This window comes from Argentina silus (genome assembly GCF_951799395.1).
Source record: "Argentina silus genome assembly, chromosome: 9".
Lineage (NCBI taxonomy): Eukaryota > Metazoa > Chordata > Actinopteri > Argentiniformes > Argentinidae > Argentina > Argentina silus.
Window position 1 is genome coordinate 22,853,976 of NC_139663.1, and position 26,553 is coordinate 22,880,528.

A 26,553-nucleotide genomic window follows, 5' to 3' on the forward strand; every position below is an offset into this window, starting at 1 on the left:
AACATTTGCGGTAAAAAAAAAAAAAACCACTCACCATCCACCACCAGCAGAACAGCCCCTGTACCCTCTGTCTTCACCTCGACGCTGCTTGTGGAGTCGAAGCGACTGTACGTGCACCAGTAGACGCCGGTGTCCCCCACGGTCAGGTTTGTGATGGTGATGTCCAGGTTGTCCAGTGAGCCGTCTCTCACCACCCGACTGCTGAAGCGTTTGTTGAGGGTGAATTTGTCGCTGTTCTGGCTGAGGTGGAGGACGTCCGTCTCCTTGAACAGGCCCGTGAGCAGGGTGAGGGACTGCTGCTGGGGCTGATCTGCAGGCTGTCTGCAGGTGATGGTGATGGTGTCTCCGTGCTTCAGCCGCACAATCCCGTTCACTTCTAGACACACACACACACACACACACACACACACACACACACACACACACACACACACACGTTTGGAAACACACACACACACAGTCAGCACTTTTTTCTGGACAGGTCATATCACCTGCCCATGTTTTGTCTTCTCAGAGAGGAGAGACCAGTCTGTACAGGTTCAGGAGGTTCAGAGAGGAGAGACCAGTCTGTACAGGTTCAGGAGGTTCAGAGAGGAGAGACCAGTCTGTACAGGTTCAGGAGGTTCAGAGAGGAGAGACCAGTCTGTACAGGTTCAGGAGGTTCAGAGAGGAGAGACCAGTCTGTACAGGTTCAGGAGGTTCAGAGAGGAGAGACCAGTCTGTACAGGTTCAGGAGGTTCAGAGAGGAGAGACCAGTCTGTACAGGTTCAGGAGGTTCAGAGAGGAGAGACCAGTCTGTACAGGTTCAGGAGGTTCAGAGAGGAGAGACCAGTCTGTACAGGTTCAGGAGGTTCAGCTGGAAGAGGGACATTCCTTCCAGCGGAATGAGGTGAAACTGAAGGGACATTCCTGACCGGCATCCAATTGACAGCCCATCTAAGTCAACACCTAAAACTGACTCTAACCTTAACCCTAACCTTAAACTGTGACCCTAACCTTAACCCTAACCTTAAACTGTGACCCTAACCTTAACCCTAACCTTAAACTGTGACCCTAACCTTAACCCTAACCTTAAACTGTGACCCTAACCTTAACCCTAACCTTAAACTGTGACCCTAACCTTAACCCTAACCTTAAACTGTGACCCTAACCTTAACCCTAACCTTAAACTGTGACCCTAACCTTAACCCAAACCAAACATTTTACATGTTATAAAATAACATGGTTATTTTTTTGGAGAGGGGCAGTAGAGAAAGACAGAAAGTGAGGAGGAGAGGGGATGTCAGCAGGGCGTGGGCCGGGTTCTAACCCATGCTGACATGGTCATATGTATGCACTGTAGGCCTTGGTGTTAGACCATTGGACCACCCCAGGCCATGGTGTTAAACCACTGGACCACCCCAGGCCGTGGTGCTAGACCACTGGACCACCCCAAGCCATGGTACTAGACCACTGGACCACCCCAGGCCATGGTACTAGACCACTAGACCACCCCAGGCCATGGTGCTAGACCACTGGACCACCCCAGGCCATGGTGCTAGACCACTGGACCACCCCAGGCCATGGTGCTAGACCACTGGACCACCCCAGGCCATGGTACTAGACCACTAGACCACCCCAGGCCATGGTGCTAGACCACTGGACCACCCCAGGCCATGGTGCTAGACCACTGGACCACCCCAGGCCATGGTGCTAGACCACTGGACCACCCCAGGCCATGGTGCTAGACCACTGGACAACCCCAAGCCATGGGACTAGACCACTGGACCACCCCAAGCCATGGTACTAGACCACTGGACCACCCCAGGCCATGGTGCTAGACCACTGGACCACCCCAGGCCACACCAAATTTTAACCCATTTGAAAATTCACCAGACATGTCCTTTAGTTTTTCCTGGGTAGAATGAGCTGCCTTTATAAAAACAACTTCCTTGCTCTTCAGCTTCAGGAAGATTGAAAGCTGTCTCCTGAGTTGTGAGCCCTTTGAATGACTCCTCCTGCCGATTCAATGTAAACTGTAAATATCTTATGCTTTTTGAATCTTCCTTGCCATACTGTAATTCATTGTAATTGCCAATCTTGCTGAGACAATTGCCATAAAGGGACGATCTGGGATTGGTACATCCATTTTTAGACATTGAAATTAATGATATTTGACATTGATTCTTGAAGAATATAACTTATACATGCCTCATGAGGTCTTACCCCATCAGAACCCCAAATATCAGCTTGTTTTACTCCATTGTTTGTAAACAATGTAATTAAGCATTAAGGCACAAGAGGATGTTCTTTATGGTGAATAACGTCACGTTGTGGCCCCTCAGCTGTCACTTTACCCACAAGAGGATGTTCTTTATGGTGAATAACATCACGTTAATAACGTCACGCCCTTCAGCTGTCACTTTACTCACCATAAAGCACAGACTTGAGGGCCTTATTGCTTTTATACAACGGTTACAAAACAAACATGAGAATTGGGACGAGAAAACAACGCCTTAGGTATTGATTTCATGAATCGTTAAAGACTGTGGTGGTTTCTGCTCTGCGCAGAAACTATTACAAAAACATGTTTAAAATGTCCAATCTCATGAATGGTCAGTCCTCACATCCACACCTACGTCTATGAATTTGAGAGTGGTTACATTTCTCAAGCCCGGTCCCTCAGCTGTTTACCAAAAACAGTGGCGGAGGGACGACATGCAAGATATGCTAATATGGTTACGTAAGCGCCCCACAACGGGATTATTAATATATAATATTTCACCGATGCTTTTATCCAAATTAACCTACATTGCAGTGAGTGCATATATTTGTCAGTATATATGGTCCCAGCAGGAATCGAACCCCCAAATTAAGCATTGTTAGCGCCGTGCTCTACCAACTGAGCCACAGAGGAGACTCTTAACTGTTGGACTTTGTGTAATATCCTCAAACATTGTATTGATGTACATGCGGTTGTTCGTAATATGTGTGCTTGCTTTTAAAATTGTCAAATAAACTAAACTAAAGTCAAAGGAATATCCTCCTCCTGCCCATAGAAAATCATCCAAACACTCCATGAACAGAACACTCCATGAACAGAACACTCCATGAAAAGAACACTCTATGAACAGAACACTCCATGAACAGAACACTCCATGAACAGAACACTCTATGAACAGAACACTCCATGAACAGAACACTCCATGAACAGAACACTCTATGAACAGAACACTCCATGAAAAGAACACTCTATGAACAGAACACTCCATGAACAGAACACTCCATGAAAGGAACGCCACTCACCTGTCCCAGCCAGTGCACCATGGGAGAGGGAGAGGGAGAGGATGAGGGAGAGGATGAACCACAGAGAGGGAGCAGACATCCTGAAACGCAAAGACAACACTGACTCCTCACTACAGCTACAGCTACACACAGAGCCTTCAAACAACAGGAAATGTGTCTGTCTGCCTGCGCCTCTGCCTCTCTACAAATACATCACAAGAACACTCAGTGAACTTTCAGGTGCTTGTTTTTGTGGAGAGAGAGAGAGAGAGAGAGAGAGAGAGAGAGAGAGAGAGAGAGAGAGAGGTGAACAACAAACTACAAGATTCAAGATTCAAGATTCAAGATTCAAAGTGTTTATTATCATATGCACAGCAGAAAACATGTTTCACTGTACAACGAAATTCTTGCTTTGCTGTCCGCAGAATGCCAACCAATGTAAAATATACAATACTAAAGAATATACAATATATACTAAACAAATGTACAAGACAGCAAAATTTAAGGCATAAAATAAAATAGCAGCAATAATAATAATAAAACAGTGCAAATGTAGCAGTGCAATTATGCAAACTGGAAAGTTCAGTTATTGAGGTAGTACGGTTATATTAATCTCCTGATACCACGTGATAAGATGATTTGTTGAGGACTATATGAACAGGAAAATAATAAGACGCATGAAAATATAAAATTGCATGTGCTGCTGATTTGGAACTGAAACTTACCTAAAACTCATCAAAGACAGAAATGTTATCTTTAAAATTAAGCAAGTGGCTGAAACTCTCTCCTCCACTTAGTCTCTCCATCTTGTTGGTGTGACATATTTCTGTGAAGGCAGCAGTTGAATATATTAACATAGGTCAGTTTATTTCTGTGAAGGCAGCAGTTGAATATATTAACATAGGTCAGTTTATTTCTGTGAAGGCAGCAGTTGAATATATTAACATAGGTCAGTTTATTTCTGTGAAGGCAGCAGTTGAATATATTAACATAGGTCAGTTTATTTCTGTGAAGGCAGCAGTTGAATATATTAACATAGGTCAGTTTATTTCTGTGAAGGCAGCAGTTGAATATATTAACATCGGTCTGTTTATTTCTGTGAAGGCAGCAGTTGAATATATTAACATAGGTCAGTTTATTTCTGTGACAGATATTCTAACTCTAGCTTGATGCTCTCTCAGTGCAAGCTGGGATCAGGTGACTACCGGCCCTTTCTCAGTGGATGGTTAGTGGTTAGTCATTCTTATGACAACACATTCTTATTCACAATGGCGGTCTGCTTGTATCCTCCACTCACTTTCTTCTCAACGCGTCAGAGGAGAACATCTAAGGGGATGAACCTCGAGCTTCTCCTCCCGTGTGCTTTAAGAAGGCGAGAGGAAGACGTGGGAGAAATGGAGTTTACAACAACTGAGAATTGGGCCACGGTGTACCACAGACAGAACATCCTCGTCACCATGACACTAAAAACAAGGCCAAGCCAAGGTAGACATCTCTCATAACCCCCGGCCGTGAAGCGCCCTCTAGTGGTTGACATGTGAGACACATAAATAGAAAAATTATCAGAGGAACATGTGCAACTTTTCTCACACTGGATCAAAATGTCAGGGTTCAAACCAGCTTAAATTGTGTTCAGAAATCGATGAAAAATGGCAAGTTGGAAAGTTCTTCTCAGCGACGTGAAAATGTATTCCTAGACGTGACAATCACAGTTTGAGGGCCCAAAGGATCATCTCAAAGTTCAGATCTCAGAAACACAAACAGTAAGTCTGTGATACTGCTGTAGTGTGTTGGGTGACATTTCACATATTGTGATTCAAATGTTTCTTAGAAATAAACATAATAAACTTGCTCTGTGTAGAGAGGAAACACTTAAGGCAAGGCAAGTTTATTTATATAGCACATTTCATACACAGAGGCAATTCAAAGTGCTTTACATGAAATAGATAACAAGGAAAGAGCATAAAAAAATTATAAAAAAAGTATAAAAGACATTAAAAAAAAGTTTTAAAAAGTCACAGTGCATTTTAGGGTCAGAGTTAGGGTTATTAGCAGCAATTTAGTTTTAATTTAAGGCAAAGGCAAACATAAAAGTTGGGGCTGATCTAAGATCTTCCGGAAGTTAATTGAGTGTCGTCCACATAGTTATGGTACGCGGTGTTGTTCTTTTGTACCCCACACGTCATGCTGGTTCGCTCAGATGTGTAGTTGTCAATGGAAACAAAATAGTCCCTGTCTTGCAGATAGGACCTGAACCAATCTAAGACCGTGCCAGAGAGTCCAACCCAGTTCTCCAGTCTGTCTAGTGGTATTGAAGTGCTGTGATGGGGTCTGTGATGGGGTCTGTGACGGGGTCTGTGACGGGGTCTGTGATGGGGTCTGTGACGGGGTCGAAAACCTGATTGGAATTTGTCTAAGAAACTATTTGAAGTTAAAAAGTTGTTAAGTTGTTGGTAGACAACTTTTTCAATTATTTTACTTATAAAGGGTAGATTTGATATAGGTCTGTAGTTGCTAATTACAGAAGCGTCCAGACTACACTTTGTTAGTAGAGGCTCAATAAATGCAGTTTTCAAAGCCTTTGGAAGAATGCCTGATAGGAGGGAGCTGTTAACTATTTGCAGTAAACACCGGCCCTCACAACACCGGCACAAAAAAAACCATGTACCTTTGTGTTCATATCCGCCCACAAACTCAGAACACAAGTTTCAAGTTTAAGCCTGTAGGTTTGGCAGCAGGAAAATACACTCCTCACAGACACACAGGGGGAGAGAGAGAGAGAGAGAGAGAGAGAGAGAGAGAGAGGGAGAGAGAGAGAGAGAGAGAGAAGAGAGAGGGAGAGAGACAGAGAGAGCGAGAGAGACAGAGAGAGAGAGAGAGAGAGAGAGAGAGAGAGAGGGAGAGAGACAGAGAGAGAGAGAGAGAGAGAGGGAGAGAGACAGAGAGAGACAGAGAGAGAGAGAGAGAGGGAGAGAGAGAGAGAGAGAGGGAGAGAGAGAGAGAGAGAGAGAGAGAGAGAGAGAGAGAGGGAGAGAGAGACAGAGAAAGAGAGAGAGACAGAGAGAGAGACAGAGAGACAGACAGAGAGAGAGACAGAGAGAGAGACAGAGAGAGAGAGAGAGAGAGAGAGAGAGAGGGAGAGAGAGACAGAGAAAGAGAGAGAGACAGAGAGAGAGACAGAGAGACAGACAGAGAGAGAGACAGAGAGAGAGACAGAGAGAGAGAGAGAGAGAGAGAGGGACAGAGAGAGAGAGAGAGAGAGAGAGAGAGAGGGACAGAGAGAGAGAGAGAGAGAGAGAGAGGGACAGAGAGAGGGACAGAGAGAGAGAGAGAGGTGTTCACCTACAGACTCTCTCATGACAGATAGACACTGTATTAGACTGACGATATCAACATGGTTATGATGTTAATGATGATGATGATGATGATGATGATGATGATGATGATGATGATGAGGTCAGATTAATTATATGACTGAGTCTGGTACTTTGACCTTCCTGAAGAATTTGGTGGATGGGATGGAAAGGGTGTAATAATTAATTAATTAATTAATTAATTCAGCAGCGGTCATATCGCTGGATGATGTCAAGCTATAAGAACGCTCGACCTCCAGTCTGACGAACGACTCCAGTCCACTTAGTCTATAGCAACAGCCTGGCGTCTATCCAGGACAGGAAGTACTTTCTCTAATCTCTAAAGACCTCTGCATTCCTCTCTCGGCATGGGAAGTCCAAACCTCGGTACTCACGTCGGGGCCAGCGGCTGTGGAACAGGTTGAGAAGCAGCAGTCCAATGGCCAGAGGTCCTACGACCACAACCACAGAGGTCCTACGACCACAACCACAGAGGTCCTACGACCACAACCACAGAGGTCCTACGACCACAACCACAGAGGTCCTACGACCACAACCACAGCCACCCCCATGTATTGCTTACTCTCCGTACCCTTTTGAGGTGCAGGATCTTCAGGATCCTTGCGACGGGGTTCTGTCACACCAAACCATAGGTGACATGAAATCATGAACTCATTCAGTGCCGAGGCTGAATAAAGTCGCCCAAATTAGTGAGTTTATTCACCAAAAAAAAATCATAAATTATGATGCTGTATTTAGTAGCCAATCAGAGTGTTGTTGCTAGGTAAACACCACATAGAACACTTGGCCCTCTCGTGGTGAGTGTTCCGGAATTGTTTGGCAGTTGGTGAGTTGTGAGAAAATGTGATACGAACTTGACTGTAACATGACTGCCGGTAGCCTAGCCTGATGGACCCAGCATGACCGCTACGTCCACTCAGTTTCACTTCACATCCCAGTCTGTTCTTTCTCCTCTTGAAACCATGGCGCAAAACAAACGTGTAACGATTGGGGTCAACATTGAAACAATCAGAAATCCAAACTGGACCTCCACCATCGTTTTTTAGAGCACCCTGATTGGTCGGGGCTGAAGGCCAGAATGTCATACTGGTTCTACCAAGCTTACTGTAGACAGCAGCCTGTCTCTCTCAATTACTTCCAATGAGTGGGTTAAAAGCACTGGGACACAGCCTTGACATCAACGATGACAGGATTTTGTACTAGACTGGCCTGAAATCATCCCTTCCTAAGGTACGACCTTCCTGTACCCTTGAGCTGTCGCCACCTCCTCAGGAAGAAGCTTACTGGGGTGCCCCCTAGAGGCACTAAGTCATCAATGCAACGTCTGTCACTCACAAGTACCAAGTGGCTTAACTCACCAACTGCCAAAGAATTCCGGAACACTCAGCACCTAGAGTGTTCCAAGTGTTCTATGTGGTGTTTACCTAGCAACAACACTCTGATTGGCTCCAAAAAATTAAGCATAATCGTTTATGCATTTTTGGGTGAATAAAGTCACCCTTGGCACTCTATAATGTTGACAGTTTGGGAAACTTTATTCGCCCTCGGCACTGAATGAGTTAAGGGGGGCATACAGTCATGACTGCAGACGGGTGGAGGTGCTTGTGTAGTGGGAGTAACACTGACATGAGGCTTCAGCCCAGAGTAGGAATGTATCTTTCTGTGGGGATCAGAACCTCTTAAGCCAGACGGGCCTTGTCATGTGTAGTATGTTATTCTGAACTGAGGTCTGAACACAAAACCTCAAGGTGTTCTTAAATAGCATCCTGCTTTTGCATCTGATCATTATAATTCTAATGTTACAAGCAGTTTAGTTTGGGTCTGGTTTTTAAGGCGGACATTAGTCAAATAGGTCATTCAGCAGAATCAATCAATCAATCAATCAATCAATCAATCAATCAATCAATCAACCAAGCTTTATTTATATAGCGCCTTTCATACAAAATTGCAATACAAGGTGCTTAACAGTAAAATTGAAAACACATAAGTACAGAACATACAAGCATACATACATACACACATACATACATACATACATACATACATACATACAAGCATACACACATACATACATACATACATACATACATACATACATACATACATACATACATACACACATACATACATACATACATACATACATACATACATACATACAAGCATACATACATACATACATACATACATACATACATACATACAAGCATACATACATACATACATACATACATACATACATACATACATATATACATACAAGCATACATACATACATACATACATACATACCTACATATATACATACAAGCATACATACATACATACATACATACATACATACATACATACCTACATATATACATACCTACATATATACATACAAGCATACATACATACATACATACATACATACATACATACATACATACATACATACATATATACATACAAGCATACATACATACATACATACATACATACATACATACATACATACATAGAGAATAGAATAGAAATAGAAACAATAATGGATTAAGAGGGTAAATAAAAAGAAAACAATAATAGAAGTGTTAATGGGTTAAGAGAAAGCTGAGCTAAAAAGGTGTGTCTTGAGGTTTCTTTTTAAAAGTGTTAATGGATTGTGACACCATGAGCTCATGAGGTAGGTTATTCTAGAGGCGAGGACCATAGACACTAAAAGCTGCCTCCCCGTATTGCCTCGCCCTGGGTATGATTAAAAGACCAGTGTCAGAGGACCTGAGAGGTCTCGATGGACTGTAAACTGAAAGCATATCTGACAGGTATTCAGGCGCTAGACCATTTAGAGATTTGAACACCAGTAAAAGGATCTTGAAATCAATTCTAAAACTGACAGGCAGCCAATGAAGAGACTTTAAGACAGGAGAGATGTGTGCTCTTCGCCTGGTCTTGGTTAATACACGTGCTGCTGCATTCTGAATGAACTGTAGCTTGTTTATAGTTTTTTTAGTTAGACCAGAGAAGAGAGCATTGCAGTAATCTAACCTGTTAGTGATAAACGCATGCATAAGTCTCTCAGCATCTGCCTGGGAGAGAAATGGTTTCACTTTGGTTATATTTCTAAGGTGATAAAAAGCGTTTTTAGTGATATTACTGATGTGTGATTCAAAATTCAAATCAGGGTCTAGAAGCATGCCAAGATTTTTTGCGAGGGGCTTGTTCTGAGGCTTCCACACTAACAGGTCTATAGTCACATCTTCGCTAAACTTGACAGAGCAACGTAGGGTTGCATCCTGGCCAGAGGTGACCTGGTGACCTGGAGATCAGGAGCGCATCCCAACTCTGCAAGATAATGGATACCATATTATGTATGGACTGTAAAACAAATAACAATAAAATTAATAAATTAATTTACATCTCAAATGTCCAAAGGTGAGACATGTTAACACAACAATAAAACAACATAAAAAGTTTTGCCAGTTGTGTTGTGTGTTCTAGTTTGTAACTTGGACAAAAAAATCTGGATTCTGCTAAATTGCACATCGACAATGAAATATGGAAACATATGCGTTGCCTAAGGTAAAACAAGAAGGGTAATCCACTTCTCTTTACGACGTCGCACTTTTAAACAAAGCAATTGTATAAGCATAAATAAGTGGGTTATCGTGTCAGATCGAATAACCTGAATAACCTACCGTTGACGAGGTACTCTGAAGAAACTCTCTAAATCCCAGACGTCGTCTTCGTGTCGTTCATTAGGAATGATGATAATTAAGTAGTTTCACTTCTCCATTTCCACTGGTTGATCTGCATGCTTTCCATTCTCCAACAGAAAGGGAGGAGGCATCCCCGTGGTCCGGATCAGGGTGTCACAACCTCTAACGACCTCTTCACCCCCACTACCCCCCTGTACACGTTTCTCTCCTATTAATAAGAATAAAAATAATAATAATATTTGTTCCTTCTTCTAGCATTGTGACTGCCTATGGCCCCTGGTCCGAGCATTGATGACTTTATCTTATGATGACTGATGGATAGATGATTCACTTACTTGAACGAATGTATTTGTTGTAAGTCGCTTTGGATAAAGGCGTCTGCTAAATGCCATAAATGTAAATGTAAAATGTAAATGGAAGTGGATCATATCGTTATTGGCAAGCAGGGACGGGAAATGCTAAACGGGACGCTTGGGACGGCCGCAACTCTGACGTCACCCGTCTCAAGTTGACTCGTCAAGTGAAGTCTCTACTTTATCTTTGAGAATAGTATGGATTGGTACTCAGGTCCTGTCAAGTCATTAAAATCAGTAAAACTATACCATGTAAAGGCCTGCTGTAGATTACCGAGTACCAGCGCCACCATGTGGACAGACAGTGTCATTCTGTTACGATTGATTTTAATGGTGTCAAACACTGATATGCAAACGGCACAATGGATGGAAACTTTTCTAACCGAACAGGCACCTTCAACGTGAGGTTCCCGCCAAAATAAAATGTACCCTTGTCACAAAACAATACACTGCTCGTGTGGTCAGAAAAAATAACAGAGAGGCTTCGCCTGGTTCCCTTTTGGCTTCAGTAGTTCCTGTCACTATTGTTCCGATGAACACCGATGCACTTCCCCTCAAGAATTTAAAAGGAGGTGGCCTGGGGTGGTCCAGTGGTCTAGCACCATGGCCTGGGGTGGTCCAGTGGTCTAGCACCATGGCCTGGGGTGGTCCAGTGGTCTAGCCCCACGGCTTGGTGTGGTCCAGTGGTCTAGCACCATGGCCTGGGGTGGTCCAGTAGGTCTAGCCCCACGGCTTGGTGTGGTCCAGTGGTCTAGCACCATGGCCTGGGGTGGTCCAGTAGGTCTAGCCCCACGGCCTGGGGTGGTCCAGTGGTCTAGCACCATGGCCCGGGGTGGTCCAGTAGGTCAAGCACCACAGCCTGGGGTGGTCCAGTAGGTCTAGCCCCATGGCCTGGGGTGGTCCAGTAGGTCAAGCACCACAGGCTACAGTGCACACATACGCCCATGACGGCATGGGTTGGAATCCGGCCCACGCCCTGCTGACATCCCCTCTCCTCCTGACTCTCCTGATCTCCTGACACTGTCTCTGTCCAATACATACAAGAGTGGGACTGAGAGAGAGTGGGACTGAGAGAGAGTGGGACTGCCCCCCCCCCTCAAAAAAATAACCTTCATTGTATTTCTTTTAGTTTTTTTTTGGGGGGGGGGGGGGGGGGGGGGTTGGTGCAAGCGTGGCTGGTTGACCAGTGCATTACTTTGGACTTTCAATTTTTGCAGTGCAAGTGTAAAGTTTGGGAGACGGTGTCACTAAAAATGTCATAAAATACCTTTTGGGAAAGAAAGATAAAGGTTACTGATCCGTTTTTAATTCAGAGTAAAAACAAAACAAGGAGCAACAGCAACAAATTCATATCAATCTTTATTGTACTTAGAAATTCACGCATCAAATCTTTTTTTTTTTTTTTTTCTTTTCTTTTTTTACCATTTACAACGGGGGGGGCGGGCAGGGGAGACGAGAGACAAAGCTGAACGTCAAGCCTTTTCCAGCGGCGCGGTGCGCTACAGGAGGGGCTGAAAGAGGGAGGGGGGGAGAGATACATAAAGTGCTTCTGTCAACGGTTTCCTTCTTTTAATAGAAAAAGGGAGCAAAACAAAAGGTTGGAGGGCAGGAGGGGGGGGGGGGCACATTCCATGGCTCAGAGGGGCATAGCAGAGGTGTGGTGGGAGCTAGCGAATGTGAGTGAGTTAGCGGTCCAACAGGGACATCGGGGGCGGTAGGGGGGGGGAAGGTGGGGTGGGAGGGTAAATCTTTTTTTTTCAAAAAAATAAAAAAAAAGTTCCAAGGATGAGGCTGGACTTGCCCCCGGGGGGGTTTCTCAGCCCAGGATGAGGCTGGACTTGCCCCCGGGGGGGTTTCTCCGGCCGGAGGCGGCAGGGGCGGGGGCAGCCCCCGAAGGGGCGGAGGGCTGTGGTGACTCCTCCTCCTTCTGCTCCTGGACCGCCTCCGGTTCCTCAGCACAGTCTACTGTAACACAACCACAACACACAGTTACAGTTAACTATCACACACATACCTGTACAACACAACCACAGAGGAACACAGTTACAGTCAACAGTATAACACACACTACTGTACAACACAACCACACACACACCAGTATAAACGACCATCAACAGAGGAACCTTAAGTGTCACACACATGAAATGCTCCCAGTATAATAAAATGGGACTGAATATGAAACCATCACAGCAGTCAATCAATCAATCCAACTCCAACGGCTGTTCTGAGGCGAAGCTCCTCTGTAATGAAATCACAGGCTGAAGGGGAAGGCTCCTGTTGCCCATTAGGCTCTGAAAACGCTGTAGGACCCACTTTGTGAGAGCCATTGAATTACCGTGTAGATGAGGGCTTTAACTGGTTTAGTGCCGACGGTGAGTAAAGCCGCCCAAACGGTCAACATCCCAGAGTGCCGAGGGTGACTTTATTCACCAAAAACGCATCAATGATGATGCTTCGTTTGGTAGCCAATCGGTAAGCGCCACATAAAAGCACTCTAGGTGGCGAGTGTTCCGGAATTAAGTTGGTGAGTTAATCATCGCTTCTGTATTTTTAACTCCCCGACATGCACTGTGCTTGTCCAAGCAGCAAATAGACACCAGTATTACTGTCTAAATGCTGGGACATGTGACCCCCGATACAGCCGTGCTCTCATATTTAACATCAGTCATTTAGCAGACACTTTCATCCAAAGCGACTTACAACAAGCACATTTGTCTAAAGTAAGTGAATCAACTCTACAACCGTCACCGCTGGTAAAACCTGTGTCGTCGGCAGTCACGGTGCTAGAGAAAGGATGAGGGTTTTTATTTTTATTTTTTTTTTACTGGTAATGTAGGGTGTTAGGGGGTGGAGAGGTCTGAGGAGAGGAGGGGGGGATGGATAGAGGGTGTTAGGGGGGTGGAGAGGTCTGAAGAGGAGAGGAGAGGAGAGGAGGGGGGGTGGAGGAGGTCTGAGGAGGAAGAGTCCAGGTGTACCCTGAAAAGACGGGTCTTTTCTCTACGGCGGAAGACAGCCAGTGACTACATGCACCTGCAAATTAACAAACAGCTCTTCATAAGAACGGCATTACACCACAGGTCGCCACGCCACGCGCATCAGAGAAGCTGGGATCGCCAGCGGACCACAAGGCGTGTCCTACAGAAAGGAAGGCCGCTACAAAACCATGGGTAGAAAAGAAATCCGGTTTCAAAGGACAGACTCAGCCCCTGACGAGCCTCCATTTTAGAAAGGCAGGAAGGGTGGAATTATCTGCCAGTCTACCATCAGGGCCTCATTGTGGTCGTTCTTTAACTAATGTGTGTCATGCACTGCTGTTTACAGATGGCTCAGAGAGAGATAGAGGGGGAGAGAGGGAGAGAGAGGGGGAGGGGGAGAGAGAGAGAGAGAGGGGGGGAGAGAGAAACTAGAACACATAATTCAAACAGTTATGCTCGACTTTCAGACCGACTCCATTCCACTTATTCTGGAGAGAGAGAGAGAGAGGAATGCAGAGTCTCCTCTCATCCTGTCATTAGAGAATTGAAGGTCTCTTGAAAAACAATAATCTCAAAAGAGGGGACCGTGCTGGAGAAAGGTTGAGCGCAACACAACAGCCGTACAGACACTCACAACAGCCGCACAGACAGACACTCACCATCGTTCGCCTGTTCGTACTCCTCACCCTGCAAGAGAGACAACGAAAACAGTCAGAAATAACAGACTCAGGAAAGATCAGGTCAAGAGCAAGATCATAAAACACCAAATCAGGGCATAGCTTCCGGTAAGCGCCGGAGCTAACGTGGTACGTTATTTCTCTTGACAACCCAGACGCATGAGGGGAACAACCGTCAAACTGAGGTTTCACGGTCGACCCCGTGTGTGTGTGTGTGTGTGTGTGTGTGACCACACCTCGTTAACCAGAGCGCTTTGGTCAAGAGAAACAAAGTAAGGCGTCAGGGGCGTGTTCTGTCAGTCCTATACAGAACCAAGAGTCATCCACAGCAGAGTGGTAGAGTAACCCATGTGATCCCAGAGAACAACGCCCACATTCCACCCAGTAATGCAGTCATGGTCACGTGTGTGTGTGTGTATGATGGTATTTGTAAAGAGGAAATCCGAGACAAAGTCCATGAAGTTACCCCTGCAGCAGCATTGGGGGTGTCAGGTGTGTGTGTGTGTGTGTGTGTGTGTGTTACCCCTGCAGCAGCATTGGGAGTGTCAGGTGTGTGTGTGTGTTACCCCTGCAGCAGCATTGGAGGTGTCAGGTGTGTGTGTGTGTGTGTGTTACCCCTGCAGCAGCATTGGAGGTGTCAGGTGTGTGTGTGTGTTACCCCTGCAGCAGCATTGGGGGTGTCCGTCAGCTCTTCGGGGAAGAGGGGGGGCTGCTGACACCGTCTCAGGGGGGCGGACGGTTCTCCACAGAGCACACCGCTGGGGGTTCCTCCTACACACAGACACAACAACATCACACAGTTCAGTTCTTTAAAGCCAGACAGGCCCATAATTGGGTCCAAATTCTGCTTTCATTTGATTAACTAAATTCTTGATGACTTCATCTCCTTGTCATGTGTAGTATGTTATTCTGAACTATGATCTGAGCGTATCCACACACAACTTCAAGGTGTTGCCTATCAAATGGCATCCTGCTTTTGCACCTGATCATCATATTTCTAACGTTAGAAGCAGTTTAGTTTGGGTCTGGTTATTAAGCGGACATTAGTCAAATAGGGCTTTCAGCAGAAGAAGGTAAAGTCTGGAATTCATGAAGCCTTTTTTGGATGTACAAATGTATGTACACCGACTGATTCTTGAGGAATGTTGTTTTTGTAACAGTTCAGCTGGTCTGAGGTGCACGACAACCATGTAACAGGTTGTAAGCAAGACTCTGACGCGGTCAACCAGGCTCCCCAGTCAACCAGGCTACAATTCATTTTCCCTTCATGCTTTGTTAGTTCAAGGTCAAAGAGTTTTATGTCTGAATCAGTCACTGATAAGTGAACTCTGAGCGCTGTAAAAGAGTGGCGGCGTCCCTGAGGGACCGGCTGCAGGGTGAGCTTAGCTGAGCAGCACTCTCTCCTCTGGTCCCTGATCCCCTCAGACGTCCCACAGCTCAATATTACAGGATTGGACTTGCCCAAATTACATGAGAAAATGGCAAAACATGTTTTCAGGCACCAAATCCGATTGCCTGCCTATCCCCCCCCCCCCCCCCCCCGCCTGCCTGCCCCCCCCCCCGCCGTCACAGGCCCAACAGCTAAAGCAGTGGCTGTCGTCCAGATTCACACTGTGCCAAAACTCTCATAACCCCACAGACTCCTCTCGCCCAAAGGGCACCAAACCGGCCGTTCGGCCGGCTTTTTAACAGCCCATCCGACCCCCCGCGTAGGGCAACAGCTGGACCACAGGGACGGGTCCTGCTGCTATCTGGAACAAAGACGGGACACAGAGGGTCCGGTTCAGTCGATATCTCACCCGCCTACTTGTTAATGAAGTGAAATGAATCAGTGTTGTCGAGCGCCACAAGGGCTCCATTATAAAGCTCTCCATTAGTTATTCAGGCGTTGCTGAATGACTGCTTCTATACCACGGCTGGCCCAGTGGAGGACTGACGTACTGGATGTGGCCAGCAACACTAAGCCAACTCAGATTGACTATGATAGCCACTGTACCGTCACATTCAAAACAAGATATTTGGAAAAACTAAATATATGTCCCCGTCTGTCCGGAGGCTCAGAGATCGGCAGGCTTAGCAGGGAGAAACAGCCAGGCTGATGTTGGGGATCTCAGCGCTGCTGGCTGATTGCAGAGTGGCTCTTGTGCGGTTGGGAGAGGGTCCTTCAGCCAAGCCACAGAAGTATCACCATCATCTCCTCCAGGCCGACTGGGCCCACCTGCCAAAAAAGGCTATGGGAAAAACAATCCATGCTTTTGTCTCTGGGCGAGCCGTAACGTAAGCAGAGACCAACGGGCGAATTCAGATAGCACCAACAGTGAACGTCTCAATCTGCATGTATAGGCCTATTCCACACACACGGTATGGGGGAGGCTTCCAAGCACATGTTTGACATGTGGTGGAACGATCTTCATCATGGCATCTCATTCCAGGGTTAATTGCCCATGGCCGGCTTTGTTCAAGTAGGTTCAGGCCTCAACACACACTAGGCCTATTGAAAAGAAACAGAGCCAAAAGCAACCGACCTGTTCGGCAGCATTTTGAGTTCATAGGCAGTTTGGCTCGGGAGGTTCTAAAAGAGCAGCAGTCAAAAACATGCGCTATACTAAATCAGGAAACACTGCGAAAATTATCGTCTGTGGGGATTCAGACAAGCCGGTACTTAAGGAAACACGGCACAAATGAGCCAGGTGGATCCGTGGGGGACGTCTGAGACTGTGAGGAACGTTTGGCTGAACTGAACTTGAACTTTGGAACAATGTGGAATAGCAGGAAAGCCGTCTGCCTGCCATACTGCAAGCAGCTGTACGCTCGAGGTCAGAGGCCGGGATTAAAACGGAATTTTACCCTGTAATCCAGTGGATTTGTTACTGTCATTATTGCTCCTCTGTGGCTCAACTGGTAGAGCCCGGCGCTAACAACGCTCAGGTTGTGGGTTTGATTCCTGCTGGGACCATATATACTGAAATGTATGCACTCACTGCAATGTAAGTCTCTTTGGATAAAAGCGTCAGCTAAATGGCATTTCATATTATTCATATCAATAGATACATTCACAAAAATAACCAAATTGCGTTTTAAAACGATCTCCGAGTCAAGCTATATATCTCACTTTGAATGCCCTCATCAGTCCTGATGATCCAAATTGCTCATTTGAGTCGATTACTACAACTCCCAAGATGCCTCTCTCCCTCCCATGCCATGCTCTGTTAGCAGCACCAGAGCTAGCACGTGCTGCTCTCTGGGAATCACTGACGTAGCCGAGTGGAAAAAAATACACTTTTTCTTTTAGGAAGTAAACACAGACCTTGAGTTAGGATAGCTGTGATGCAGCCGGACGCTAAACGGTGACAGTTGGAGACGGTAAGCGTCGTGTATTGACCAGAAATACACATGGAAATGGATTTCGGGTAAACTTCCCCTTTAACACCACATCCTCCACACTGGACAGACACAGCTACACCCAGTAAACGGATTGGGGATGATGTGAAAACATGTGATGCCATGTGAGATTAGTTCCCGGCTCAGGGAACATAGTGTAGTACACCTGCATTCTTGCATAGTTAGCACCAGACACAGATAATTAGATAGTCCTTGCCGTGATCCATAATTCATGCTCGAGTGTATTTCTGTCAATGACACTTCCTGACCTTGACAGTTCTGGTCCTCTCCTCTTCAAGCTTTAAAGTGAAAGTGGCTGGATGAACACAACTAAAAAAGTGAGGATTGAAGTCTGTCCTTGTCCACAGACTCCTTTCAGGGTAAGGAACCAAATATGTGATCTCATAATTTGGGTGAACTATCCCTTTAATAATGCCTCTTGGTCTGTTACAGAGGCTACGCAAACCCTTTCATCACTCCCACCTGTTTCTTTGGCCATTTCAAGGGCAATCCGAAACCAAGACGGCACAAACCGAGCAACTGACTGTGTCGGGCTGATGTCTGACAACTGGATTTCCAGTGAGGAATGTTACTCTGTGGCGAGGATAACAATGAAGCATAAACACCAGGGAGGGTCCAATCCACCCTGCCACAGAACCATGGAACTGCTGTCCTGGTCCTTAACTGTAGACCAGATAGGAACATTCCCATCGAAGTCATTTAGCAGACGTTTTTTTTTTATCCAAAAGCCACTTACAAATAAGTACATTTGTCTAAAGTATGTGAATCAACTGTACATCAGTCATCGCAGGTAAAACCTACGATAAGAACAAGTGCCATCGGCGGTCACGGTGCTGGAGAACGGAAGAAACACTGGACGAGGTCGTCCACAGGGGAAACGGAAACGGTAACTACCAGGTGGGTTGTTCCTCCGATGGGCGTGGGGGTCGTCAGGCCCGGCGAAGATGTTGGAGGCCATCTTGTTCTTGCGTGCGGGGGGTTTGTCTTCGTCTGTGCCGAAGGAGATGTTTGAGGCCCCGCCCGGCGGCCGCAGTACCCTGAGGGACAACAATGGAGGATTAGTGATGTCATGCCCCCCCCACTCCTAATTGAACCGGCTCTCCCACCCTCCCACAGGTCAAGCTAAACACACAGGAGGCCATGTCACATTTGTTGAAATCAATACACCAAACACATATGTCCTGAAGCTGCACTGCCTGCCTGCCTGCCTGCCTGCCAGCCAGCCACCCCCCCCCCCCACGGGACCGACCCGCTGGGTCTCCACTCCCTAAGCCCCGGCTGTTGGACTGACAGATATGCACAGTCGCTTCCCTACAGCTGACTCCAGCCTCCTGCAATCTGCTGGGCTAGCCAGCCACTGCTGCTCTGAGCTCAGCAGGCATTCCGTTGCAGTTTTATACACGGGGAGGGGGGGGGGTCTTTATTGCAGACCAATCATCATCATTCTGACATTTGATTTGACGTAAATCGACACTGACCTCTCAGGTCACAATGTCAAGGTAAAAACAAATGACATCGGGAAATGTCATTGAAAAACATAAAAAGAAGCCTACTTTCTACCCACTCTCTTCCCTGGTGAACAGAAAGGACACGGTAATGAAAAGGAATGCTTCCCCCCCCCCCCCCCCCCCCCCTTGACTAAAAGGACAGTCGGGCGGAGGACAGAAACTGATGTGTTTGCCATTCCTCCACCCCTCCCACTCCGCCTCCCCCTTTTTGTTTCAGCTACAGAGAGGCTGAACCCACCAGCTGACACTGAGCAGCTGTCCAAAACAGACGGGCTTCAAAAATCTACTTCAGGTCCCACTGAAAACCAACAAAATAACCACATACATGTAGTGCAAGGCAAGGGCTCATGGATGTGTGAATTGGCAGTGAACGTGGTGAACGGAGTGTCTGCCACGGCTGGTTAATCGTAATTCCTAAACCAGACTTCACCTCCTGATCAGATGAGCTCATGCTTTTCCACACAGGCTGCGAAGAGAAAAGGCTGTTTTAGAAACCCCACCCAACAATGAAACGGCAAATATGTCCAAGGAGAGAGAGAGAGAGAGAGAGACGTCGTTTTCTAACCAGGACAACGTGATAGTCTCTCGGCCAGACGAAGCTTAAACTACGGACAGACTGTAAAGATGTCAAGAGAGCGGCTGATGTTGTCAAACAAAAAGCCTTTTGATCGCATAGTATTTAGACAAACGCTGCCAAGTCGGACTGTCACGGTGGAGAGGTCTGGATCTGTCCGACTGTCAGGCAGCAGCGAGGCTGGCTGGAGCAAAGATGAACTGACCTAAGATTTGGAGGCTTACGCCCCCCCCCCCCCCCCCCCCCACCCCAGTAAAACCCGCATTAGCGACCAATTAGTGGACGACGTGGGCTGGAAATCCCAACGTCTGGACTGACTGGCTGTGATTTCATCAACTGGGGGCAAATTTAGCAAAAACAGAGGGACAGAATATTCGTTTACAGCCCAATATTCGTTACCGACCAAATATCTACTTCGTCTTAATGACTTGACGCTTTAAATGACGTCGTGGTGCCGGTGGGCGCAAAGCAGGGCCAAACCCCACGGCAGGGCCGTGTTATTCTCTCCCTCCCTCCCTCCTCCTCCCTCTCTCCCTTCCTCTCCTGATGCATCACCGTTTCTGGCAGTAAAACTGAAAAAGCAGTGCGTGTTCCCAGCAGTAGACTCCAAAGAAGTTCTAAGTGTACCCGTAGTCAATATATCTTTACACTGTTTGAATCAAATCCAAATAAAAAAAAAACGACTAGGTCAGATGTTTTGGATACATCCATAAAAGGACAAACTAAGTGAACAATTTGGCTCATCTCACGGGCAGGATGATTGGGCTCATCCTGAGCAACAAATTAGCCCGTTTTTGGAGGATCGTAATGAGCGACGACGTGAGTTCCTCGTTGCAGCGAAGCCTCGTTAAAGCCCCGGGGTGACGGACGACGGACGAGGCCACGGCCACGGGTCTCATTCCTACCGACCAGCAAAAAGTTTGGGCATTAGCGATAGCTAGCCTCTGTCGGTTACTGTGGCTCTTATGGGCTGGACAAAGTTGCAAGAAGGACTCAAATGGGCGTCCAATCTGAATATATATAATATATTAATATATATAAAGCCAATTATTTATTACAAGACAAGAACGGGAACTGATGATTACTTGGTGACCTCACCCATCAGAGCCGGTGAAGATCTACCCTGACCTGCTGATACTAGTCTGACTCCGAACAGATCATTTCCATAGATTACCACGATGGCTGGAAGAGCTATTTAAGAGAGAAACCCGGACATCCACCGAATATCTCATATAAAACCAACTTTGCCTCGGTGTCTCAGACTCATAAATGTCATTGCAGAATCAAATGTCATGGCCTTAAGTGGGGTGGTCACCTCGCCAGCTAGCCAGAGAGCTTCAGATCCACATAGCTTGACGCTCACTCACCGTCCAAGGCGAAAAACCAGCCAGACAACGATCCCAAAACCCCTCCTGGTCCTCCGACCTAAACGGGCTAGCTTAAGTTAGCCAACTGGCTCGAAAGCGATGGGGAACAAACTGGATCCCATTTTCTTTTGTCCATGAAGATTTTTCCAGATTCACTTACCTGGAACTGTTTTTAGCCCCGGGCTCCATCCCCTGGAAGGTGGTAGTCGTCGTCATCGTTGTCGGTCTAAGTCACTACCTTTAGGTTTCTCTGTGAATTGATGAAAGTATATATAAAAAAACTAGTGTGTAAATCCTTGCCGCACTGAGGCCAAGATGCGGACTCCACCCGACTGACCAGCGGAGACGTGTGGACGCGTTATCCCAGCCCACGGGGCCCGGGTCCAGCCCCCCCGACTTCCACCCGCTCTGGTTGGACAGAACCGCTTCACTTCTCGCCTCTGGTTGGACGGGACCTTTTCACTTCTCGCCTCTGATTGGCGGCAACACCCGCCACTCAATGTCAATCGTTGTTCCTTTTTTTACAATAGGAAAAGGCGACCTTCCAAAACCCTCAAACTAAACCACTTCTCTACTTGTCCACAGGCATGCTTATTTGACACTAAAATAAATACATCTAAATACGCGATGCCCCTCGCCTCAAAAAACAAACGAATAAAACCCCAAAACCCTTCTTATACACTCAAAGAATTTATCAAGATGTCTCACCTCAATTGAACAACTCAGAGAGACACACTCATAGTTTTTCTTTTTATGACAATTACATTTGACATCCAGCCAAAATAAAAATGAGTTTGGTTTTTAAAAAGAGAGAATAACTTTATTTTAACAAGTATTAGACAATACAGATGTTTAACTGGACTAAAACATCTCTTCAGGGTTTCCTTATTTTAAGCATGGCCTAGTCAAACTATGTTCAAGACAAGTTTCATCCTACACAAACCACTACTATATAAAAAAAGATATAAAACCGATTTTCTGAAGCAGATACCTGGAAATTAAGTTGGATAATGAGCCAGACCCATTCCCATACAGTGAATGAGATGGGAAAAAAAATTGTTTTCTTGATGTCTGAGTGAGTGTCTCTGGGCTTAAAGAGTCAGATCCTGCAACGTTCACCACACCCTCGTATGAATCAACTAAATCTGAGTTCTCTTAGCTTAGATTGTTTATGTACAAAACAGGGAGGAAACAAAGGCAACAATGAGGACACTATACAACAGTTATGTAGAACTGTAAGAATGACTTCTTCCACGTGGTTTTGATTCTGTGGTGACAATGGGACAAGCTGCAGAGATGCAGTCAGGAGGGGTGGGGTGGGGTGGGGGGGTAGACACAGGGTGGTGGGGAGGGGGGACTTGACACTTTTAGTATTGGCCTCCGGTCTGTTGCTGGAAAACGTCAATTGTATCTTCATCCTCCATTTCCAACTGTCAGGGACAAGGGAGAGAGACCAGAGCCATTAGCTTGACTTAAATCAATCAATTGACATTCATGACAAACATTTACCAAAACTAGCGATACACGGAAAATGGAAAGCTTGCATTCCAAGATGTATTCAGTCAACAGATGATGTCTTACAGCTCAGTACATTCAGAAATTATGAATGTCTTATACTTCAAGAACCGTACTTTTCTGGCGAAACGAAAACTGTATTCAGCAGGTCTTCCCGTGAGAGACTCCAAGCTTACCTGTGCAGGTGTGTCTGTCTCGTTGATTGGCTGTCCGTCGAACCTGAACCGGATCTGTCTCATCGTCAATCCCTGAGGACACAGACACATGATTGGTTCTTTGAAATGACACGATTGGTTCTTTGAAATGACACGATTGGTTCTTTGAAATGGTCCGGCTTAGAAGAACCTCTCAATGTTATGTCCGACAATGATACAAATCCTTTCCCCCTCCCGAGCCAAAGAACCTGTTAATAGTGAACAGTCCTGACCAGCCAATGTTGGCCAACCCTAACCCTAACTCCCAACACATGGCATGAAAGAAAACAACTTGTGAGTTTTAGAGGGGGCGACATTCTTGGCATTCCATACCAATGTTTACATTTTTCAATCATATCTAAGAGAACAACAACAGGATGAACGGCCGGGGGGGGCGGGGCCGGGGGCGGGGCTCACTGCTCCTTCACACCGCCAATAAAGCCTGGCCTACTTCCATGGCATCCATTATGGGGACACTTAACAATGAGATGGGGCGTCGGCAGGCCTAGCAGGACCAGTCCAGCACCCTGTAACACACACGTCCCTGCGTCTCCTCCCATCTCGCCGTGAAGGCAAGCGCTCGGAAAACAAACGCTCCAGTATTACAGAGCAGCTCTCGGGACGTCAGGGGACAGACGGATGGACGGACGGACGGACGTGCGGTTGCTGCAATGCAGAGATCAAAACGGGCTTCGACAGGGACGGGAACATCGAATGCCAAGAACGTTTTTTCAGATGCGTGTTAGTAAAGCAATGGAACCGCCCCCACCCCCCCACCGCCCCAACCCCCAATTAAAATACTGGACCAGCCCAGGTCAGACTGGTCAGACTGGTTGGTGGGCGATGCTCAAATAAGAGCTAAGTGAAAAGGAGCCACTGCATTGAGGAGAAGCAGCACAATCGATGCCAAGTGCAGCTCGATACAGAAACTGTTGAATCACTGGAATCTTCAGGGGAGACACTGCTGCTGCTGTCTGCCTCACACCCTTCCTCCCGCCCAGGTGACCAGCACCCTTCCTCCCGCCCAGGTGACCAGCACCCTTCCTCCCGCCCAGGTGACCAGCAGCAGGAGTAATGAAGACACTAAACGCTAACTGGGATCCTTGGGACGGCCAGCGTCGTCCAGACCCACCTGTCTCGTCCAGACCCACCTGTCTCGTCCAGACCCACCTGTCTCTCACCAGTAAGCACAGGCCCATCAGCTGATAAGACGTCGTGGCGCCTATCATTATGTTTCATCTGTATGAAGACAACTCTGATAATCTCCTCTTCAGACTCGTGATGAACAGACCCCCGGATCTACGCTGGGCCGCTGTTAGGATTTAGGTTGGGCTGCTGTTAGGCTTCTCTCGTTTGCAAGCAATAAATACTGGACTCAGATATTGTGGCTACTCAGGACCTTGTTTCTTGAGTCTCACATCCGAAGAGCTGAAGTACAGAGTGGTAAAAGCTAGACATCCACCACAGGACTCACCTGTCTCTCACAGTACGCCTTCATGAGTTTGCTGAGCGGCGTGTGTCTCTTGATCTTGAACTGGACCACCGACCCGTCCTGCCCCGCCACCTTCAGGTTTATATGGTCGTTGTTTTCTGTCTTCACACCTTCCTGAGGAACACAAACAGGGGGGGGGGGGGGGGGGGGGGCTCTTAAAGCGTAGTTCACAGTTCCTGCTATAATAATCCTGTGGGGGGGGGGGGGGCTCTTAAAGCGTAGTTCACAGTTCCTGCTATAATAATCCTGTGGGGGGGGGGGGGGGTAGTTACAATCTTATTATTGTAACTACTGTATCTATTATCCTTGTTACATTCTACTGTTGATGATGATTGACGTTGCAGAGCTGTTCTGCCGCAGGCGTTTTCCATGTAATGACAAATAAACCAGACTTGACTTGACTCAGGCTTGCACTGAACAAACAGGCTTCTCCTAATACAAAATATGGAAATAAACTGCCTTGTTTTGAGGTGGGTATATAAATTTGCACTGCTTGCATCACAAGCGTGTTTAGAACAGAAAGGACTACAGACCAGAATATTTATAATCCAGTGGAAGGAACACTCAAACACACCAGATTGTCAGACGCAAATCGTTCAGTCTTGGACCGGAATGGGCATTTGACAGCATGGGTTATTTGCTATCATGGCACCTCGGCCAGACTGGCATCACAGACACCATTCTCAGCCAATTCCTGAGTAAATACACGAGTGACACAACAGGAGTGGATTGAAATGCAGCCAAGAGCAGCAGACCGGTCAATAAACAGGCAAATCCTCTCATCTGCAGATGTCGAATACATCTCTGTCCATGTTAACTAGCATATGTATACAGCGAGGTTAGTTGTGTCTGATCGGATCGTTAACGCATCCTCCAGACTCCGGCGGCTGCACACATGGCTGTTCCCTGTCTCACTGTTTGTAGCATCGGCGGCTAACTGCACAGCCTAGCCGTCGCTGCCTAAGTGTTTCTGCAAACAAATGACCAAGTTGGTTCTCGGTTTCATACAGCGACTGAACGCACTGCAGTGGTGCAACTGTTTCAGTCTCAGCCGAGGTTGCCTGCAGGGACACGGTGCGAGGTTTTAACGTTAACGGTAACGTTACGTTACGGCAGGCAGGCAATCAGGCAGCAGCGCTTACGCGCCCATGCAAGCGCGTTCACGGGTCTTCCGGTGTTTCCAATGGAGTAGTTGCATTTTATTTTAACGCACAATTTGATAGAGATAAAACCTTCCCCACATCCACGCCAGGGTGCTCTTACTTCTGTCTGAGTGGCGTATGTGTTAAAATGTGAAGTGATGTAAGCCTATTTATTCCAACTCACTCACCTTGGGTTTCTCGTCAGCCATGGTTATTCTATTGCGCTTCTGTACGCCGCCACACAAAGAATACGCGAGTGCGCGCACGTACTCGCTCCCGTATAAAATACGGGGCCTTGCGTGCGCGATCACGAACCCACGCGCGTTTTCTGTACGTGCGTCCATTGGCTGGAGGCGGGTCACGGGGACGCACGTTCAGCGCTGGCATGGGCGGGAGCGGCGTAATGCTCGTGGAAGTAGCTTTCTGTGACACGGGCACGCGCATTTGGAACACATTACCCTTTTGTTTTTTTGCTTTAAAAGAATGGTAAACAATACATAATGCTGACATATGCATTCATGTTAACAATGACAATGTTGTACATTTGTTAAATAAAACATATTTGAATGGGAATATTAACTGTGTTGATATTTGGGAATCCAAAGCATTCTGGACATTTCTCATGGAGGAGAACTGATCCTCCATCTTGTTTTTTTTTGATGTTATGAACCACAACATTCAGAGAGAAGCTGCTTGATCCACAAGATTCAACAAACTACAAAAGCAAATGCTTTTTTTTAAATTATTTTTTTATTTTTTTAATATTGATTGCCAATACAATTTATGAAGTTGGAATGATGCTGTATTGTAGAGTTCATAGATACACTTATGTTATAAGTAAAAAAGCCCAAATAAGTTGTATGAACATAAACTGCATGTCCTGCAGGACAAAAACACTCCCATTCTGAAAACTCTTTACATGTATGTTCCTATCTCACTCTAATTCAATCCTAATCGAGATTGTCGTTTGGAAATGGATAGTAACTACTTCATGTTCATCCTGGTGCGTTTGAGATGA

The 26,553-nt window shown here is 46.4% G+C and overlaps 4 protein-coding genes across 5 annotated transcripts in view; all 4 read right to left on the reverse strand.

Annotated features, from left to right (window-relative positions):
* The window catches only part of LOC310809753 (uncharacterized protein), a 7,525-nt gene extending 4,119 nt beyond the window's left edge, over window positions 1–3,406 (reverse strand). For both annotated transcript variants that reach the window (XR_014554411.1, XM_083677185.1), the window contains exons 1-2: window positions 3,286–3,406; window positions 35–376 (exon numbers count right to left, since the gene is read on the reverse strand). Coding sequence is in view for 1 of the 2 variants with exons in the window: in XM_083677185.1 (XP_083533311.1) it covers window positions 35–376; window positions 3,286–3,364 (421 nt within the window). In the remaining variant the exon portion in view is untranslated. The remainder of the gene's footprint in view (window positions 1–34; window positions 377–3,285) is intronic.
* pvalb8 (parvalbumin 8) overlaps window positions 1–26,553 on the reverse strand; it is a 109,306-nt gene that overhangs the window by 2,327 nt on the left and 80,426 nt on the right. The window lies entirely within an intron of this gene.
* jpt1b (Jupiter microtubule associated homolog 1b) lies at window positions 11,878–21,567 on the reverse strand. Its single transcript, XM_083676905.1, has 5 exons — window positions 21,353–21,567; window positions 18,638–18,780; window positions 15,000–15,112; window positions 14,324–14,351; window positions 11,878–12,654 (listed from the first exon to the last, which is right to left on the reverse strand). The coding sequence occupies exons 1-5, from the start codon at window positions 21,406–21,408 to the stop codon at window positions 12,506–12,508; spliced, it is 489 nt and encodes a 162-aa protein (XP_083533031.1). The 5' UTR covers window positions 21,409–21,567; the 3' UTR covers window positions 11,878–12,505.
* Window positions 21,932–25,800, reverse strand: LOC310809572 (small ubiquitin-related modifier 2). Its single transcript, XM_083676906.1, has 4 exons — window positions 25,724–25,800; window positions 24,376–24,507; window positions 22,884–22,955; window positions 21,932–22,622 (listed from the first exon to the last, which is right to left on the reverse strand). Exons 1-4 carry the CDS (start codon window positions 25,742–25,744, stop codon window positions 22,560–22,562), a joined length of 288 nt encoding a protein of 95 aa, XP_083533032.1. The 5' UTR covers window positions 25,745–25,800; the 3' UTR covers window positions 21,932–22,559.